This window comes from Temnothorax americanus, unplaced genomic scaffold, assembly GCF_048541705.1.
Source record: "Temnothorax americanus isolate GAGA-0224 unplaced genomic scaffold, ASM4854170v1 Scaffold27, whole genome shotgun sequence".
NCBI classification, from domain to species: Eukaryota; Metazoa; Arthropoda; class Insecta; order Hymenoptera; family Formicidae; genus Temnothorax; species Temnothorax americanus.
The window spans coordinates 617,501-637,664 of record NW_027509411.1 but is presented as its reverse complement, the minus strand read 5'-3'; the positions used below and the strand labels follow the sequence as shown (position 1 = coordinate 637,664).

Here is a 20,164-nt window from a genome sequence, read left to right as displayed (position 1 = left end):
ATATCGGGAAAGGAAGATTAGATTAGAAACGACGAATTATAATTAGAAATTTTGTAGTAAACAATTCTGCTGATTAAATCAGAGTTTAATTGAAGTCACTCTAGATATTTCTAACAAATTATAATCATCAAGATAATAATAAGTGACTTGTTAAGTAATATCTGTATTATATTTTCTTAACATAAATAAACTAATTAAACCTTTTGCTATTTAATATATAGAAAGATTAGATTATATATAGGAAAATAAAATAAATTGTATAGCTAGAAATTTTGTAGGGGGCAATTTTGCCGATCGAATTAACCACTGATTAAATTAATCGGAGTTTGGTCGAAGTTATCGTAATCGAGCTTCTTATATTTCGTTTTTTTTCCCCTCTCTCGAAAATCGTACGGCTGTGTCATTTCAAGTACAGAAAGAATGACGTAGTACAGCAACAAAGAAGGTATTCAACGTTTGCGGCCGCCGCTGGCCAGCGTCGATTTGAATGTTCCCGCGGCGTCGACGGGCCGCAGGTATAATATCCAGCGACGTTCTGCAGCGACGAGGGACGGCGCTGTGGCGCTTTCGGGGGCTGAGAGCGGGCCAATCGCGGGCGTCGCTCGCCACCCCATCGTTGCACACGCACGTCGTGTCTCTACGGGCGAGGGCACCGCAGCGCCGCGGCAGTCGTGTTCGCAGTCGTGTTTACAGATTTTGCCAGTTGAGTTCCGTAACGTCACGTCAAAAAAGTGCAACACACGAATTTCTACCACGTTTACTATGTAAAGGTGCGTTTTCCCGGCGACGGGGATACGACGCGCGGCACGTCCGCTGTCCGGGTCGACCGTTCGCGCGCGGTGACGCCGCTCGCGTGATCGCGAGCCGGCTATCGGGCCGGAATATCGGCGCTTTTGTTAATACACGGCAGTGCCAATCGTTAGGATAGTCGCCATTTTGTCCGGAGAGGTAGCCCGGTCGTAGGCGAACGGGGGCGAAAATAGGCGCTGCCTGGACCGCCGGAGGATCGTCGGAGTCGCGTAGGTAGCGAGCCGCGCGCGCTTTGTCGTCGCCGTCGCCCGTCGCCGATCGTCCAGGCCGCGGGGATCGGCGCGGCGCGTCTCCGCGGACCGTTCGCGGAGACTCGCACGGTCGGTCGGGAGTCTCGCGGGGGACAAAGTCGCCCGTCGTCTCCGCCAGCGCTACGCGCGCCGATCTCTCGCCGATCGCTCGACGGCGCAACGTGGGCGAACCGATCGCCGCCGCCGCGTCCGGATTTCTCCCCGGGGAGGACGCGTGCGCCCGCCCGCCCGCCCGCGACGCGCATCCCTCCTCGGACGAGGCCTCCGCCGACCGGCACGGCCGCTCCCTCGTCGTCGTCGGCTTCCCGACGACGTTGACAAGTCGACGGGCGAGCGACGCCGACCACGCCGACGGCGCGGCGGCTCCGAGTCGCGTCGCGCGATCCCGAAAGCGACCGTCCGCAACGCCGCTCCTATCCGCCTTTATAATTGTCCGCCGCGTGCTCACGCCTCACGCCGTTCCGTTAAAACGACCGTAACACGCGCCGCTTCCCGTACGCGCCGCGGACGCGTTTAAATCCCGGCTGATCCGGCGTCGAGAGAAACTCCACCCGCGGCTGTGGAGTCGATTCGCGTCGATTTATATATGCGTTACTTACTCGAGATCCTCTTGAAGATGATAATGGTTACAATAGTTTTTTTAGTACCTACATTGTCTTGCCGGTTGTACGTTGACTCGCGAGTTGTCACTTCCTCGTTGTGACTTCCTCCGAGAAAATCAACGCTTACATAAATGTGCTGTCGCGTCGTTGCGACGAATTTGAATTCGCGTCTGCTTGGATTGTAAATTGAGTTTGATAACTGTCGTTGGTTTGGCTACGCCGCTGAGGATGTCGACGACGCATCCGCTTAGTTACGTTTCTCGTTCACAGTGTTTGAGGAGGCGCGATGCTAAAATTTTCTTTCCTTTGTGTTACAGATAATGTAGGTATAGTTTATTAAAACCAAGGCCTTTAGGATATAATTATATTTAATGTCAGTATATAAGCTGGATGCTTGTTATTGGTGGTGTAATCATTGGACCAAGAGATATTGAGACAATTAAGGCGTAGCAAACAGCGTGTAAAATGACGATTGCCACTAGGGGCCAGGGAGTTGGCATAGACCCTCCCGACAGCCAGCAAAACACACAGGTATACAGATTTTGATAGGTGATCAGTGATAGTAGTGTGAAAAACACATCTCGCGTCAAAAGTGAAAACGGATTGAACAAAGAAAAATGTCTGCGCAGATGCACAGTCCGCCAGGTCCACAGCAATTGGCTGACACAATGTCGGGACTCCAGCTCGCTGAGAATGTGGTACAAACGGAATGCAACAGCGACGCTATCACTACGGTAGAAGATAGCAACCAGCTTCATGAAGAGCCTGAGTTTCCTATTTTCAAACTTAATATGCTTCATGAGAAGATATCTAGTCCACGATGGGTTGTACCAGTTCTACCCGAACAAGAATTAGAGTGCCTGTTACAAGCCAGTATCGAACTTTGTAAAAAAGGTTACGTATTGTTTATAAATTTTTGAGACAATTGTTCGCGTTTCCACTCGCACATCGGGGAAATGATTTCACCTTTATGATAATGTGTTTATATACAGAGGCGTTTATTTATAAGACGCACACATCAATTTTGCATTTACTGTATTGCAGGAATTGATGTACAAAGTGAAGCGTGTCAGCGCTTTTTTCGAGAAGGTCTCACAATCTCATTTACCAAGATATTAACAGATGATGCGGTAAACAGTTGGAAGTTGAATATTCACAATTGTATTAACACTAACTGTGCACGTTTGGTGGAACTATGTGTCCTGAAATTAGATGAGGACTGGTTTCCTCTACTTGATTTGCTGGCCATGGTTTTTAATCCTAGTAATAAGTAAGCGAATATTACATTATTGCGAATTATATAAATGTAAGATTTGTGCGTGATTATTCCAAGTTTTTCAATTTTTTTTTTTCAGATTTCACACAGTAAATGCAATAAGAGTTTCGGAAACTGTTCCTCCTGGTAGTGATATTCCTGATGAGGAACTTTATGCTCGCCCACCATCTGACTCGCGAGCTCCTCGTGGTTGGCTAGTAGATCTTATAAACAGGTTTTTATCATATTTTACACACATGTAAAATGTTTTACTTCAGTATATATTAACGTGAGCTTTCGTTTCAGATTTGGGAGTCTCAATGGATTTGAAATTTTGCTTTCGAGATTTCAGAGTGGACGTAATTTAACAGTGCCAGTTATTTATGCTTTAATCAGACCCTTTGGCTTGTGTTACGAACTGTTAACTGTTCACACGATAGTTAAATATCTGATGCCTATTGTTGTAAGTATATTCTCACTTTATCATTGTCATTATTTATTTGTTACTCTAGAGGAATGCAAAGCACATTGTTACATTACAGGAAATGGTACCACTTATTTTGAATAACTTAACTGACGATGAGTTGAAGAAAGAGGCAAAAAATGAATCAAAAAACGATGCAATATCAGCCATAATCAAAGCTGCTAAATGCTTGGTGTCGCGCGTACCTCATCAGGAAGAGATGATAAAGAACTTGGAAATACTGAGACTGAAAATGATATTGAGACTCTTACAAATTTCTTCGTTTAATGGAAAGATGAATGCTTTAAATGAAGTTAATAAAGTAATATCTAGTGTTAGTTATCACCAACACCGTAATACAATAGCAGAGGAGGAGGAGTGGCTTACAGCAGAGCGTATGGCAGTAAGTATCGTCTAAAAATTCATAACCCTAATTGTACTAATGACACTTTTAACGTATTGAATTTTTTAATATAATAACCGAAGCAAACGATAATAATTCAAGTGTATTATAAGTGTATTAACTGCTTGAGTATTTTCCAAATATTATCGTGAATTGTATTGTAAAGTTTGTAAAATAAGAAGTGCTTATTTGTGATACAGAAATGGATTAAAGACAATGGGGTACTGGAAATCGTACTGAGGGATTCGTTACATCAGCCGCAATATGTAGAGAAATTGGAGAAAATTTTACGCTTTATTATAAAAGAACGTGCACTTACATTAGAAGACTTAGACGCTGTTTGGGCTGCACAAGCTGGTAAACACGAAGCAATTGTGAAGAACGTTCATGACTTGTTAGCCAAATTAGCTTGGGATTTTAGTCCCGAGCAACTTGATCATCTATTTGAGTGTTTTCAGGTATCTATCGCGGTAATGTAAGAATATCAAATTTACACTGAGCAGAATGTTAACATTGATGAAATGTGCTATTGTTTCAGACAAGTTGGAGGACTGCCAACAAGAAACAACGGGAAAAGCTGTTAGAATTGATCAGGAGACTCGCGGAAGATGATAAAGACGGTGTTATGGCGCACAAGGTTAGATTGTCTTAAATATACAGATTTATATCTAAATACATTTTGAACTTGCAAGTGATTTGATTAATTCTACTGCCACAGGTGTTAACACTCTTTTGGACTTTGGCACATTCTGACGAAGTCCCTACAGAGATCATGGATCAGGCACTGAACGCTCATGTAAAAATTCTCGATTATTCATGCTCGCAAGAGAGAGATGCGCAAAAGGCAATCTGGGTGGATAAGTGTGTTGAAGAATTGAAAAATGGTGATAAGTGGGCCCTCCCTGCGTTGAAGCAAATTCGGGAAATATGTTGCCTTTATGAACCAAATCCGAACCTAGGTCATAGTACACGTAGCCATCATTTGCATTACAGGTACAATGGCACATTAATGGTACATTACATACGTAAACGCACATATCAATGTAACATATTGCTACATTAATTTTGTTTTTTATTGTTACTATATAGGCAAGAAGTAATAGAGCGTCTACAAAGCGAACATTCAGTAGTAATTCTTGTAACAAATAGCTTAACAACTTACATGGATAAAGTGCGGCAATTGGTAAAGGAAAATCCAGAAATCGACGCAAATACTTTTATGCCCGACGGCCGATATAATCATATTATGCAAGTGCAAGAGAGATTGAATTTTTTGCGTTTCTTATTAAAGGTATGTTTCAGATCTTAGGACGAAGCAAACATAAATTTCTGCAAAAAATACGGATAACGTGACATAATTTTTTCTTTTCATAGGATGGACAATTATGGTTATGTGCTGATCAAGCGGAACAAATTTGGCAATGTTTAGCTGAGCAAGGTGTATTTGTTTCGGATCGCGAGGCGTGCTTCAAATGGTTCTCCAAGCTTATGGGTGACGAACCGGATCTGGATCCAGCAATAAACAAGGATTTTTTTCAAAACAATATACTGCAATTAGACCCGACATTACTTACAGAAAGCGGTATTAAATGTTATGAAAGATTTTTTAAAGCTGTTAATTCTAAGGAAGGAAAATTGAAACTGAAACGTAGAACATTTCTCATGGATGATGTGGATTTAATTGGAACTGATTATTTGTGGAGAGTATGTAGCATTATATTTGTTTATTTCTTTGATTATGTAATTTTATAGGATTTACGTCTTTCCATTTCCTTTCGTATGCATGTTTGTACAGTGATAATCTTTTTTATCTATAGGTAGTAACAAACAGCCCGGAAGAAATTGCAAACAGAGGCATAGAGCTCTTGAAAGAAGTGAACACCAATTTAGGACCGCGATTGCAGTCGTCCGTTTTGGCATTTCACGAAACGTATATAGCGGAATGTATGGACAGATTGAAAGCTCATTATGATACCGTGACTGTCCTGAGCAGAGTATTTCTGGACGGAAAGGAGGAGCGGGAGGAACAAATGACAAATAAGATTAAAATGGAAGCCATAAAAATGTGTCGCGTTATGAAAGTTTTACAGGAATACATAAACGAATGCGACACAGCTTTTCCAGGGGAACGAAAAATATTACCATTACACAGGTAAACTTATAGTCGTATATATCAATGAAAATGCTTCTTTTTTATATATACAGTGATAGCGCAATATCTATTCTGATTACAGAGCAGCTCGTGGGAAACATCTATCACTCGTTATTCGTTTTGCGAGTCCCGGTCGAAATGTCGACGACATAGATATCTTTACACACAGTAATGACACTTTAGCTTCACTGAGACGTCAAATATTACGCAGGATCAAAGCAAGCGGGACAAATGTGAAGCTCGATTTATTTATTAATGGAGAGTCGCTAGAACAATCCGATGATAGGAAACTCCTTTCTCAGATTCCACTGAGGGACAAAATGGTGAGTATTAATAGGGGAAAAGCTGTGAGCGAAAGGTGTTTGTGATACTTAAAGAATCAATGAATATGATTTTTGTGTTTTGCTTAGTTATTGTCTGCGAAGCTCAGTCAAGTAAATAGCAATATGCCAAGCTCACCGGACAGTAGCTCTGATAGCTCTACTAGTTCTCCGCATCATCCATACGACGGGCCGAATGTAGAGGCAGAGAATAGTTTACCTGGTGTGGTAAGTTTAATGTAAAATTTATAAATTCAGTTAATTATATCGCGTCTTGCGATTCTAACTATGCGACTTTGTTTCAGGTAATGTCGCAAAGATCGCAGTACGCGACATTTTTCTTTCAATTAGCAGATCTTGGCTGTACTCTTCAGCACTCACAATTGCGTGATGGTGCACGAAATCTCTTGCAATTAGTGCCGCCAGATACCTTCACTGTAACAAGATTACAGTGGCTATTTGGTCATTACAAAGATGACGAAGCTTTACAAAACCCTTCTCAATATCATTGTAACGAACAGAATACGACAGTAGATTCTCTATTTTTTACTGCAAGTCCTAGCCAAGTTTTATACAATTTAGAGGTAAATACATATTAAATAGCGCTTAGCACAAATTTTATCCTTGCGCACTGTCAATAACAGTTTTCTTTTTCTCTTTTTAGGTGTTATACACTTTGTTAATGCCGGCTCTCGACCCTATGTCGGAGAGAGCATTTGAATTTCAATATAATTTCATAAAAAGCGGCGAAGCGGGCGTTATTCTCGATATGCTAACCAAAAATAAGTTTTTACCAAATGCGGACGAAACCACGAAGCGGTCTGCGTATCTAACTGTGCTGAGACTGTGTAAGCTTCTTCTGACAGTGATGGGTAACGTGATGGCATGCGTGATGGATGAAGTTCAGCAAACTGGTACTTCGGAGAATCACGACAATCACATTAACAACCGCGGTCGGGTGACGGTATTGAAACAGGCTCTCCAAAGTGTACCGAATCAAAGTACCGAATACATGTTAAGAAGTGTGGCAGCCAAACTGGCACAGCATCTGGCGCATCGAATGCTATCCGGCGGGCCCGAGGCTGATCGATGTCGGCAGCTTTTTGTGCAGGCCCTTTCATGGGAATTACCGGATGTGGCTACTATACGTGCCATAATTAGATTAGCGTGGGCCGCATCCACAGGTAACTTGAACAACATTAATGCATCAAACGAGATGCTCCACTCGATGCACGAGACCAACCAGAAGGAACAGAGAAATCCCGATAATAACGACGTTCTTGTGTGCAAAGAAGCACTGGAGGTATTGACAATCGCCCTCGTATTGAATTCATCGGCATTGGAAACGTTGTCGAGAGACAAAATATGGCATACTTTCTTGATAGACCTTGTGCTACTTAGTACGTCGAGAGCCATTAGGATCGCTGCTGGCGAACAATTTTTTCTTATATCGACATGGTGCAGCGGTGGACACCAAACGCTACTGGTCATCTTCACCGTTTTAAACAGTACCGTTAGGGAGAACGCGAAACAGAGCCACGAATACTTTCAGCTTTTGTGCCGACTGTTGAACTTCGCGCACATGTCAGGTTGCCCCGTCACGACTGCAGAGACACTACTGAATGTCGAAATAGCCTGGTTAAGGAAAGTTCGGGATAACGTGAAGGAGACCGGAGAGAGTCAGGTGGACGAAGCCTTGCTCGAGGGTCACCTTGGTCTAACGAAGGAACTGCTGGCCTTCCTGCCACCGAACCAGAAATACGAGATCGGTTCTGACGAGAAGCACGGGGTTAACTTGATCAAGGAACTGGTCGAGGACTTTGTGTTCCCCGCGTCTCGCCTCATGCTGCAGCTTCGCAGTACCGGCGAGCTCAGCGCGTCGCAAGCGTGTCCGGTGTGCACCACTCCTCAATCAACCAGCGCTGCGTTCGACTTGCTCGTAGGTCTTTGCGTAGGCTGTGTACCCAACATGAAACTTCTAGTCACAATGCTCACCGACATGTTCTACTCCGAGAAGGACGAACCGTTAGTGGAGTGGGATTATTTACCGCCTGTCGGGCTTAGGCCGCTCAAAGGTTTCGTAGGCTTGAAGAATGCAGGGGCAACCTGCTATATGAATTCAGTATTACAGCAATTGTATATGGTGGAGAGCATTAGAGTCGGACTCTTGGCGGCGGAAGGCGCGGCGACTGATCTGAACGAGGATTTTTCGGGCGAGGAGAGGATCGAAGGGGAGCAGACAATCGAAACAAATGATAATGACACGAACGAAGAAAAGTGCGGTGCCGATGAATCCAGGAAGGAATATAACATCGGCATCTTGAAACAAGTGCAAGCAATATTTGGTCATCTGGCTTACAGCAAATTACAATATTATATACCTAGAGGACTATGGAAGCATTTCAAGTAAGAATAAAATAAAATTTTATTTGTAAAAATAAAAATTTTTTAACGTAATACGAAAATAATGTTTGCGAGAAAAGGGAGGAGAAAATTTCACAAAATACAATCTTATTTATATTGAAATGTGCAATTATATTCTGCATTTTAAATAATTAATGAGAAAATTTGGTTTTTATAGGCTTCAAGGAGAACCTGTAAATCTTAGAGAACAACAGGATGCAGTAGAGTTCTTCATGAGTCTAGTGGAAAGTCTAGACGAGGCATTGAAAGCCTTAGGACACGAGCAGATAATGGGCAAGATTCTTGGTGGCTCATACAGCGACCAAAAAATCTGCAAAGGTTGCCCTCATAGGTACCTTTTTAGTTCTTACATTCCACTTTCTTCGGTAGACTGTAATACCGCATTACATTATCTTCAGATATTCCAAAGAGGAGCCATTCAGCGTGATAAGTGTGGACATACGGAATCACAGTAATTTATTGGATTCTCTTGAGCAATACGTGAAGGGAGAATTGCTGGAGGGTGCGGATGCCTACCATTGTGATAAATGCAACAAAAAGGTACGATTACGATAGTATATCCTTGTAAATGTGTAAAAAATTCTTATTCTATAAGATGATAAAGGGTGAAAATAATTATTTCAAAAGGGACAACAATGAAAATAATTTGTCTCAGCAATGTTATTTTCCTTTTCACGCACATTCTATACAAACCACAAGCAGCATTTCGCTCGATCAGAGATTTGACGTGTCTCTTTTATTTGTTTAGGTCGTAACAGTAAAGAGATTGTGCGTAAAAAAGCTGCCGCCTATATTAGCAATTCAGTTGAAAAGATTTGAGTATGACTTTGAGCGTGTATGTGCTATAAAATTCAACGATTACTTTGAGTTTCCACGAGATCTGGATATGGAGCCTTACACTGTCTCCGGTTTAGCTAAATTGGAAGGAGAAGTTATAGATTGTGATTATGAGGAATCTGTGAAAGGAACGTGCACGAAGTATCAATTGACTGGTATCGTCGTTCATAGTGGTCAGGCTAGCGGTGGCCATTATTATTCCTACATCCTGCACAGGTATTTTAAATATATACAATACTTGCAAAAGTGATCGCAATTAAATTGTTTTTATAATTCAATAATTTTGCAGACTAAACGATGGTACGGCAAAGTGGTACAAGTTCGATGATGGTGATGTAACAGAATGCAAAATGGAAGAGGAAGAAGAAATGAAATCTCAGTGCTTTGGCGGGGATTATTTAGGAGAGGTATTCGATCATATGCTCAAGCGGATGAGTTACCGCAAACAGAAGCGATGGTGGAATGCGTACATGTTATTTTATACAAGACTAGATGTAGAAGAAAATTCTCTAATGAAGAGTGTAAATGAACTGTCATTGTGTAAGTATCAATTTAACATTTTACACGAGATCGATCTTGAACGAACGTGTCCGTTTCTCATTATCCGCTCGTACTCTTCAGATACGAAACTAGGAGTTATGAAAATGCCACCAGCGATAGAATACAGTGTGCGAAAGCAAAATATAAAATTTATGCACAACCGTAATCAATTTAGTGCTGAATACTTCCAGTTTATTAAGAAATTGGTATCCTGTAATCCTTATAATATTAACCGGCAAAATCTGAATGAGAAACTTGTAAGTTCTCCACATGTGTAAGATAGTGTATTTTCAATAGAACCTGTTTAATGATCGTGACAATTTGTATTGTAGAGCCCCGAAGCGGAAGAACTTGCGATGCTATCGGTTCAGTTAGCGTCAAGATTTCTCTTCTATACAGGTTTCCACACTAAGAAAACATTACGTGGCACGGCAACGGACTGGTATGACATTGTGTGTCACCACTTGCGTAGCAGTAAAGCAGTACGTTCTTGGTTCGCTAATGAAGTACTGTTTAATCATCCCCATAGGTATCAGATTTATTTCCAAATACATAATGCGTAAAGATATTTGCGTTATAATATTAATAATATTTGTTATCCGTAGGTTTTGCGAGTACCTCTTGAGTTGTCCTAGTACGGAAGTGCGCACCGCTTTCCTCAAAATTTTAGTATTCCTCGCACATGTTTCTCTGCAAGACGGTCCATGTGCTCCGCCCAGTTTAAATGCACCGAGTGAGTACTAAGATACGCATAGAAATTCAGTGATACGATTAAAGTGGCACCTAATAATCTTACCTTTTCGATTTGTGAATATTTTTAGGTATCCTCTTGGATCCAGTAGCAACGCTCAGCGATCACTTGTTACACGCCGTACTATCGCTACTACACCGTGAAATTTCGGATCACGGACGTCATCTTCCTCATTATTTTTCCCTCTTTCACGCATATGCTTCGCTTGGTCTTGCCGAAAAGGCGCAACTGCTTAAGGTAATAAATAATTACATTCACATAATTACGTCAAGTATTAACGTTATCATCGTATCTTACGCTAGAAATAGAACACACACATGTCCGATTTTAACAATTTTTAAATATTATTTGCAGCTAAATGTACCGGTTACGTTTATGTTAGTGGCTATCGATGAAGGCCCAGGTCCTACCATAAAATATCAGTATCCGGAATTGACTAAGCTTCACCAGGTAGTTAGCATGTTAATACGATGCTGCGACGTGTCGTCGAAAGTGCACTCGAGTCAGCAGCCCCGTGCGGAACCCTTACCAAATCCATATGGGGATCCCGCGTGTCAGTCAGAGTATCTTATGCCCATCCAATCACAAGCAGTTGATATCTTGTTTATTCGTACCAGGTGAGGATTATCACGAGCTTTGAATTCCAGAGATGTAATATGAATTTTTTTATGTGATGTTATATTTGATATTTATTCTGTCTGTTGGGATAGTTATATTAAGAAATTGATCGAGGACGCTAATGTGACTGAAGATACGGTTAAACTATTACAATACCTTTGTTGGGAGAATCCACATTTATCGCGAACAGTGCTTAGCGAACTGTTGTGGCAAATAGGATTTGCTTACACCCATGAGTTGAGACATCATACGGATCTGCTGCTTGCGATACTATTGATGGAAGATTCATGGCAGACACATCGGGTGCATAATGCACTTAAGGGTAAGTTTGAACAAAAACAGTCTTTCACGTATTCGCTCATTAGCATCGCAATATACATGAGATTACACCTTTCAGGAGTTCCCGATGAGCGAGAAGGTTTATTTGAAACGATACAAAGAAGTAAAAACCATTATCAGAAAAGGGCTTATCAGTGTATTAAATGTATGGTGCAGCTCTTTAGTAAATGCAGACCAGCGCATCAGCTTTTGCATCATAGTCCGGAGTTGAAAAGAAAGTGGAGTCACGCCATAGATTGGCTCCACGACGAACTTGACAAAGTATGTAGCAGAAACGGCGCTTAAATCACTCAATGTTAGGATGATTATGAATGTATGATAAATCGTCTTTCAGAGACCATATGCCTCTACGGCGCCTTATACACATGCGTACAACAACTGGTCACCACCAACACAGTCCAATGATTCTGCAAACGGCTACGTTTTGGAACGTAGTAACAGCGCGAGAAAAACATTGGAGCGAGCGTGCGAATTATGTCCCGACGAAGAGCCGGAAGTTGAGGACACGAGCGAAGATTGCGCGGAAGAGGCCGAGAAATATCAGCATACATTTAAATGTCAATCTACTAATTCATCTACCAAATATCAATCTACAAACAATATCCGAACTAGGAGGCGCATTAACAGACACATAGGATGGGCATCTATGGAGTAAGTTGTAACTACAAAAAAAGTATCTTCTCTACATAAATACTTACACATGCCTCTGATAATATTGATTGCAAAATACTGTTTATCTAAATCTTTTTGGAAATGCAAGATGCTGTATATTACATAGCTTAAAATTTACAGATAAATTTTTTGTAGATGTTGGATTTTTATTTTATTTGTAAAAGGACTAATAGCATCAATTGTGAATAATATAATAATTTTTTATCGGACGTAAGCAAACCGATTTTTTTAATAGTCGTTTATTTCTTTTTGTAGTTATCCCGACTTTACCGTGATCCAACAAATGCAAGAAGAACAACAGCCTCAACCAGGACCTTCTCCAGTACACACACCCCACTTAGCGCTTCAAATGCATAACCCGCAAAACTGTGAGTCGTCACAAAATACCAGCCAGGATCCATAATGAACGCTAAATACTGACGTTTTACCAAGTTGCTGCCTCAGTGAAACGATTTCGGGATACTTAGATATTACTGCGCCAGCAGCTTGGTGGCGAGCGGTAGCAGCACATGTACAGATATAACAAGTGAGGATTTGTTTTTTTTTAGTGATCATTCTTTAACGAACTCATGCTAATCTCTTAGTTTCACTGTGGGTAGTTACTTTGATAATATGACGCGCTATGAATGTTCGAATTGCAATGATGAAATGGAAGACGATTCCGACTGAAAAGTGAATTAACGCATGCTGAGGCAATTCTCAAAATAATTTCTTTCCCCTTAATCTCGACACCATCTGTTTGTATCTCCCCGACGACCGGTTTGGCTTCCAATTCTAGAAATGACAATTTGATAAAAAGGAATAAAAATACGCTGTCTCTTTTCGATCGATCGATAAAGCTAAATAGTACAGCTAGGAGTTTCATTTGCCTCGATTAATGCATGTGGATTCAAGCTTAGGAATATCGTAAGATTGTATAAATGTATAGCGAGTAGTGTGTTATGGAATCCCGTTCTCTGCCGATTAGAAGACAAAAATATAAACCATAATTTTCCGTATGCCTATGTAAATTTGTTACTAATAAAAAAAAAACGAAGGGAAGTTGAAATGGAACTTTATAACGCTCGAAAGATACGACTACAGAAAGGGGAAATGAGTTAGTACATTCTCATCTCATCTCATTCAGAGAAAGCACGATTATCGCGAAAGAAAAAGCTATGCTCTAACGTATATATATATATATATATATATATATATATATATATATATATATATAGCTATGCTATATATGTATACATAGCTTTTGCTATTTAATCTTTTAACAACAATAAAAGAATCTTTCTTGTACTTAATAATCTCGAGCATTCTGGAAGAAAGACACTTATCAGCGGCCTGCTGCGCTGCAAAATTTCAACATACGCCAATGATGCCTCCTGTTGTGCTTTCTTTCAGTTCGACCGATTTGAAAGAGTTGTGCCTTCGACATTGTGCGACTCCCATTGTACTTTTAGGTAGATATTTAAGAATCAAGTTGTTGCTTCAAATTTGATTATACTTCGCTTGTTGAGTTGACTGTGGAAAAAAAAGGGGAAAGGAAGTTAGAGGAAACTTAGAGCATTACGTTTAAAAACGCGTGGGACACGACGAGAGATAATTTCGTCGACGGAGGGATCGACCGGAACGTATCTCGGAGCCCGAAACGAGGCGGGCCACTTTAGTTTATCATGACGCACGTACACGTTTAATACGACATCGAGTTGTCGGATGTATGGGCAGCTGCTTAAAAAAAAGTGGGACACTGTCCTCATCCGCAGTTCAAATTTTTACGAAGAAAAAGGAATTGAGCAGAGCGGTAGTGAGACGCAAAGAGGATATAGAGCAAACGAATACTAGTTTGTATCGTTGTATGATACGATTCATTCGTTGATAGAGCTGTGGTCTTTTCGCAAAAGTTGTGAAAGCGATCATGGCGCGCACACCGGCTTCGGCAATTGTCCGGTATATTAACGGACAAAACACTCTAGAGGAGAGAACGTGGAGACTATGCGACGAACGACCCTCGAATTTATGAACTGGCCATAGCTCTGACTTATTAAATAACGTGTGTTATATATAGATATTATATAAAAGTAATCTTTAAAAAGGAAAAGAGAAATAAAAAAAGGTCACGTGTGTAACGTGGAGTAAGCGAGCCGTGTGTATACATAAGATTTTCGTGCGAAAAACCAACGACTATGTCAAGACACCAGGAAGTAATGACGTATTGATTATTATTGTTCGTATTTATCGCGAATACCGAGTTAAACAGTGTACCAAATTATATAATAGCTTCTATTGGTTAAACGATAATGGTACCTAATCTTACTCAGATATGTACATATAGACAACCGCTTTTTATATATATGTGATAAAAAAAAATTATATTCCTATTATACATTGAGATTTAGAGGAAACGCTATTGTAAATCCTGGTTTTTGTACACAGACTGTAATGCTAAGTTCACTTTTTGTTAACACGAAAAATGTAGTCTATAATTATTTAATATTTAATTGTATCGCTAAATAAGCGTATAATGTACAATGTTTGTACATCTTCTGATTTTCTTTGTTTTTTTTTTTTTTTTAAATTACTTCTTCAAGAGAGATACGGTTCACAAACTGGAAGTGTGATGAATACTAGTGTCATTTATCTTATGCGTGGTAGAAATAAGAGAGACATAGGCTACGAGAGGTATGGCCGAGCGCGTTGGTTCTAATTAGTGACGGACAGGATCGAATGTCGTTTTTTTTTCTTCTTATTTTTTGCCATCGAATGCGAGGTGAGCGCTCGGTGCTGTCGCGCAAGAAGGAAAGAGAGGAGGTGTGCAAAGGGCGATAGAGATTGCGATGGGATGTCATTTTTCTGTGCGTAACACAGGGATTTAAGATCAGTATAATTACACTGGATTACGGAGGGCACGCGAGAAAATCGCCTGTACGAATTCGTTTGCGAGGCCTCAAAGGGCGAGACGAAGCGCGAGGCCTTTCCTCGCGTACGCGAGAATTTGAAATTATACCGATTTCCATAACGCTTGTTGTACGTAACTGAGAGGAGCGTGAGGGAAGAGAAAGGCGATCGTGTAGCAACGTTTTTACACGAGACCGTTCCGCGGATAAACTGCAAGAAACTGTTAAATTTATGCTGTTTAACAACGTTGCGTACACGCCGGCGGAGGTAGCCGTCGCGAATTTACATTCGTTTCAGAATACGAGGGTCGTCGAGCGAAAAAAGAGAAAAAGAATCAAAAGGCTCAAAGGCAAATGCGTAAACTACAACGTGTAATTCGCATGCGAAACGCACGTGAGATCAGAGTAGTATCGTTCTCGAGATCGCATGCAGTTATAACTCTCGTAAACGTAGCAAAGGGAAAAAGGAAGAACAAGAAGAAGAAGAAGAAGAAAAAGAGGAAAGAGAAAGGAGGATTTTTATCATCGACGTCTCTTTAGTTCTAGTTTTAATTTTAATTGTATTCAGCGCGAATGACGCTCTAGTCAGTAAAACTACGAATAAACGAAAGGAGATTAACAGCTTTCGTTCATTTAATACGATCCGCGTGACGTTCTCGAAGCGCCGCGTTCGCCAACCAGAGATCAACAACAGGGGACGCGCTGTCATCATCGTCATCATCGTCGTCTGCTACTTTTATTAAATTAAGGGAGCGTTTCTGCGTACGCGTTTTCCCCGCCGATTTTTTTTCATTCGCCTTTGACGTGCGAGGGACTCGTCACTCGTAACTACCTCGATGGGCAGTCAGCGTTGTCCACTCCGTGCTTTCAAGATTTTCGAGCAATCCTGCGGAAAGAGGACACGATCGCGCGCGCTGGTGCACTCCGTGCTCGATTATTTTGTCGGTTGAAAAATGAGATGATAATTAGGATATTGGTATTAATAAAACATTGGTATCCGAATCTTTTCAGGAGAAGCTTCGTCGTCCCACCTCCGCGAAGATCACGGAGGTTCCTTGAACGGAGAGGAAGGGAAGAGCGTCGCTTCTCCGTTCCCGAGCTATTTTCCGCATCAGCGCGACCGCTCGAGTCGTCGATTTATTTCGTTAGTTAGCATCTAAGAAACGAGCGAGGTTCGTCGGACAGACCGCTGGTCACGTTCGGTCGGCGTTTGAGTCGAGGAACTGGTGGAACCACCAGGGTTCAGTAATGCCGGTTTCGGAATTTCATAATTTAGCACATCGACCCTGACGCTACGACCCTCGGGCCAGACTGCACTCCGCAGATGTAATCCTTACCAAAGTCAGATACCAGAAGCATACATTTTCTAATTATCGCACCTTTATTCGCCATGCGCTCTGTACACTTGCGTTCCGTATATACTTGTTCTCAGACGGCTTATGTGGTTCTTTTGAGGTGCAAACGTTGGGGAGGCCGAAGAACGATCCTTCGATGTTCGGACACCACGACGTACCCCTTTTTACATTAATAAAACGTTAGGCAAATCTAAACGTTATAGGTAGATTCACGAAAGTAGTTTCGAAAATGCGCGCTTGCGTATCTTCGAAAGTTTTAAGGAGAAGACTGCAAAGAAGAGAGTGATATCTCAAGGAAGAGAGAAAGCTCGATTGAGAGGCGTATAATTTTTTTGAATGATCAAAAAGAGCCCCGGAGGAAGAACCGACTTGTTTGCGTAATACACCGAAATATCCTCCCGCCTAAAATCTTTTCCGGCTTGTAATGCGCTCTGCAACATGCGACCTCCGATTTCCAAAAAGGTCTTCTATGCGGAAGAGATATTACATAATTTTGCGCATAAACAGGCTTGTCCTGTTGCATGTACTTAGTTTTTACGCTTTCTTCGCACGAAACCAAATACTAGTGCTTTTGCAAAAGAGAAAGAGCGAAGGAAACGGAGCAATTAAAGACGTAGAACCGGCCGCATAACTGAATTCGAGGCTCTCTTGGACCGGATCGCCGCGCGTCGTTGCGAAAGGATGAAAATTTAGGAGACTCGAGCGCGCTGTATTAATTGCAATTTAATTGCGCACTATATTAATTGCATGCTAATTGCGTACTACAGCTCTCTCTATTAATTGAAACTAATAGGAGAATATTTATGCGCGCCGCGGTATGCGTCTGATTTCCGCGTGATTGTTTAACATTCGCTTCGTCCCAGCTGGATTCTGAATATTGTCATTCCGTATAATTCAATGCCGCATTCAAACAAAATCTAATTAGATGCAAAACGTAAAAGCGCGAATTATCGAATCGTGGAAATCGTTAAAGAGACACGAGATTGTACCGTTACGTTAATTAGATATTTCGACGCTAATGATGTTAGATGAGATTTGAATCAAGAAAAAGAGGCCGAATTCGAAACCTTTTCGGATGATCGAAGAATATTGTAGTATCAAACCGATTCATTAACGAGCAAAGGAGCAATTATGTGTAAATATAAGGATCTATGTGCAAGATCATACTAACATGTTGTTCATTAGGCGAATATGACGTGTAAACATCCTTGTGTGCTCGTCGTATGGAAACATGTAGTTCACGAATTTACTGATAGCATTATTCTACACGACCACGAATCGTACATTATAAACGTGGTTTTCGTAAAGGAAGGAGTTGCCAATACAGAAATCAAAATAGAATGTCTGATCGATATGTATTCAAGCAGAGAAGAGATTGATGATACGGGGCTACGGAGAGCTAAAATGGACAGTCAAACGTGTCAAAGAAATGCACTGCATGCGATAACGAGAAGAGATGTTATGAAGAGACGAGATGGAGATCGACATGAGAGAGAAATTAACACGAAATTAACGCAAACGACATAAATATACGAGAAACGTCGCAAAAACGTCGAAAGGAGTCCTCGGCCTTGGACAATTTTTCGAATGTTTGGACCTCTGTGCCATGGTATTTGAAATATACGAAAGTACCCGGAGAGTACACTGAATTCTGATCGAAGTTACTCTACATCCTCCATTTCGAGTCGCTGGGGGGGGGGGGGGGAGAGAACAATAAAAGTCTGAAAAGATTTTTCAGGAAAATCTGTTAATTTTTCGGACAATCGTTGTAACGAAATACCGCGGATAAAATGAAATACACTTGCGTGTCCCAGTACAATCTTTCGCTGTTAGTTGTAATACATACGCGGAAATATTACAGGACTTTCCGAAAAGCGATTCTTCAGCGGATCTTGAAGGAGAGTCGGGGAGAACGTCGCAAGTGTGTAAAAAAAGAGATTTTTTAATTGCACGTTTTATCAATTACGTTTTATCTTAATGATAATTGCAAACGCGTTGCTTTCAAATAATTATCATTTTACATTTATTTTATTTTAATAATTTTTATAATTTAATTTTGCAAGCGTCGTGTATCGACAATCAAATAAATTCGCGCTTGCGAACGTTTCTGCTGGATCCTCCTGAGTTCTCGTCGCGAATCATCGCGATAAGACGTGTAATAGGACGAGCGTTTTCGTGCGAGGAAATCGCAAGGCCCGCGTAAAATTCTCGTTTATGATTTCGTCCTCGCCCATTTCTTAGATCCTCGTTCCGGGTAAGCGAACGATAAAAAAAATCCGGAAGGACATCCGGAAAAAAACGTCTGAAGCTGAAGGGGGACGTGCGAAATTAATATTCCTAATGGAATAACAATCTTAATTTGGATATATTAAATAATCCTAAGATAGGATCCTAACTCGGGATGTTGAGATTCGGGATCTTTTAGTCCCTCGGGCGTCCTTACCGACGCCGTCTAACTCGCGTCAGATCTGGCAGAGAGAAGAGGCGAGAGGATAACGAGATACGGATTTGCCGTCGACGTGCTAGAATTCTATACGAGCGAAAAAGAGAATGCGAAACGAGAAGCGCTCAGGTCGCCCTACGCGCTACATATCCGTTTAAATGGCGCATTTATATGCAGGCATTTTTTCATTTAAAAAACACGTAAAACCGACTCGCCAACCGATCCTGCGACCCTTCCCACACGCCGCCGACCCGCGCGATTATTTATAGTCCTTCGCAGACTCTCTCCCTTTCGATATACATATTATATATATAAATATATAAATATAATATAAGTATAATTACGATAAGATTGTATATTCTTAATTAGATGCAACGTGCTGGCGTGCGCGCGCGCGCGGTCGCTGGGGGTGATTTGAGATAAAAAAGAAAACTGCACACACACACGTAACACATATAGACACGTTCATACACACAGCGAACACACACACACACACACGTACACGTATACAGAAATATAGGTACGCACGGGGGGTTGCGGGCGACGGTTTGCCAATTTTCGCGGGGGGCTTTCACTTACGAAACGGGCGACACCCGCGCGTTCTGCGTTGTTACGCAGTAAGGAGACCTCTGCCGCCTCCGGAATCTTTTGTGTATTATTTCTAACAGAATGTAATAAAGTAAAGTTTAAACAGACGAGCGTCTTTTTCTCTATACTCTTCCTTTGCGTTTGCCCAGAAATTAATTCAGCATTCCATTTCATACAGAAATAGTAAAATACTAAAATGCAGTATCACGTTCAAGTCTTAGGGGGGGACAGGAAGTTGGTCAAATTGAAGATGAAATTTGCGAAAGAAAATCAGGGGAAAGAAATAAACGGGTACAGTTCTCCGTTTAGGTATTATTTGCTACTATATTTCAAATATAGAAAATTAATTTGTAATACAAAAAAGTAGACCAAAATTTAGCAGATTGCTATCTTAGAAGTTACGAGATCGTGCATGGTAACGTATAGCACTCGAAAATTTCTGTCCTGTCTTCAATG

At 41.3% G+C, this 20,164-nt stretch overlaps 1 protein-coding gene across 2 annotated transcripts; it reads left to right on the top strand.

Moving 5' to 3' along the window:
• Positions 1-613: 613 nt before the first annotated feature.
• Positions 614-19,815, top strand: Faf (ubiquitin carboxyl-terminal hydrolase-like faf). 2 transcript variants are annotated; one of them, XM_077409778.1, is made up of 30 exons: positions 614-770; positions 1,981-2,194; positions 2,293-2,557; positions 2,708-2,933; positions 3,019-3,153; positions 3,225-3,381; positions 3,461-3,784; positions 3,985-4,242; positions 4,323-4,421; positions 4,503-4,777; positions 4,874-5,075; positions 5,159-5,488; positions 5,602-5,936; positions 6,019-6,259; positions 6,347-6,484; positions 6,562-6,840; positions 6,921-8,662; positions 8,838-9,011; positions 9,079-9,220; positions 9,429-9,733; positions 9,807-10,057; positions 10,139-10,314; positions 10,390-10,586; positions 10,663-10,790; positions 10,879-11,045; positions 11,163-11,425; positions 11,519-11,748; positions 11,824-12,026; positions 12,100-12,416; positions 12,693-19,815. In XM_077409778.1, exons 2-30 carry the CDS (start codon positions 2,129-2,131, stop codon positions 12,838-12,840), a joined length of 7,773 nt encoding a protein of 2,590 aa, XP_077265904.1. In that variant the 5' UTR covers positions 614-770; positions 1,981-2,128; the 3' UTR covers positions 12,841-19,815. The 2 variants fall into 2 exon arrangements, with proteins under 2 accessions (XP_077265904.1, XP_077265905.1); XM_077409779.1 differs by lacking the exon at positions 614-770 and adding an exon at positions 915-1,019.
• Positions 19,816-20,164: the final 349 nt, after the last annotated feature.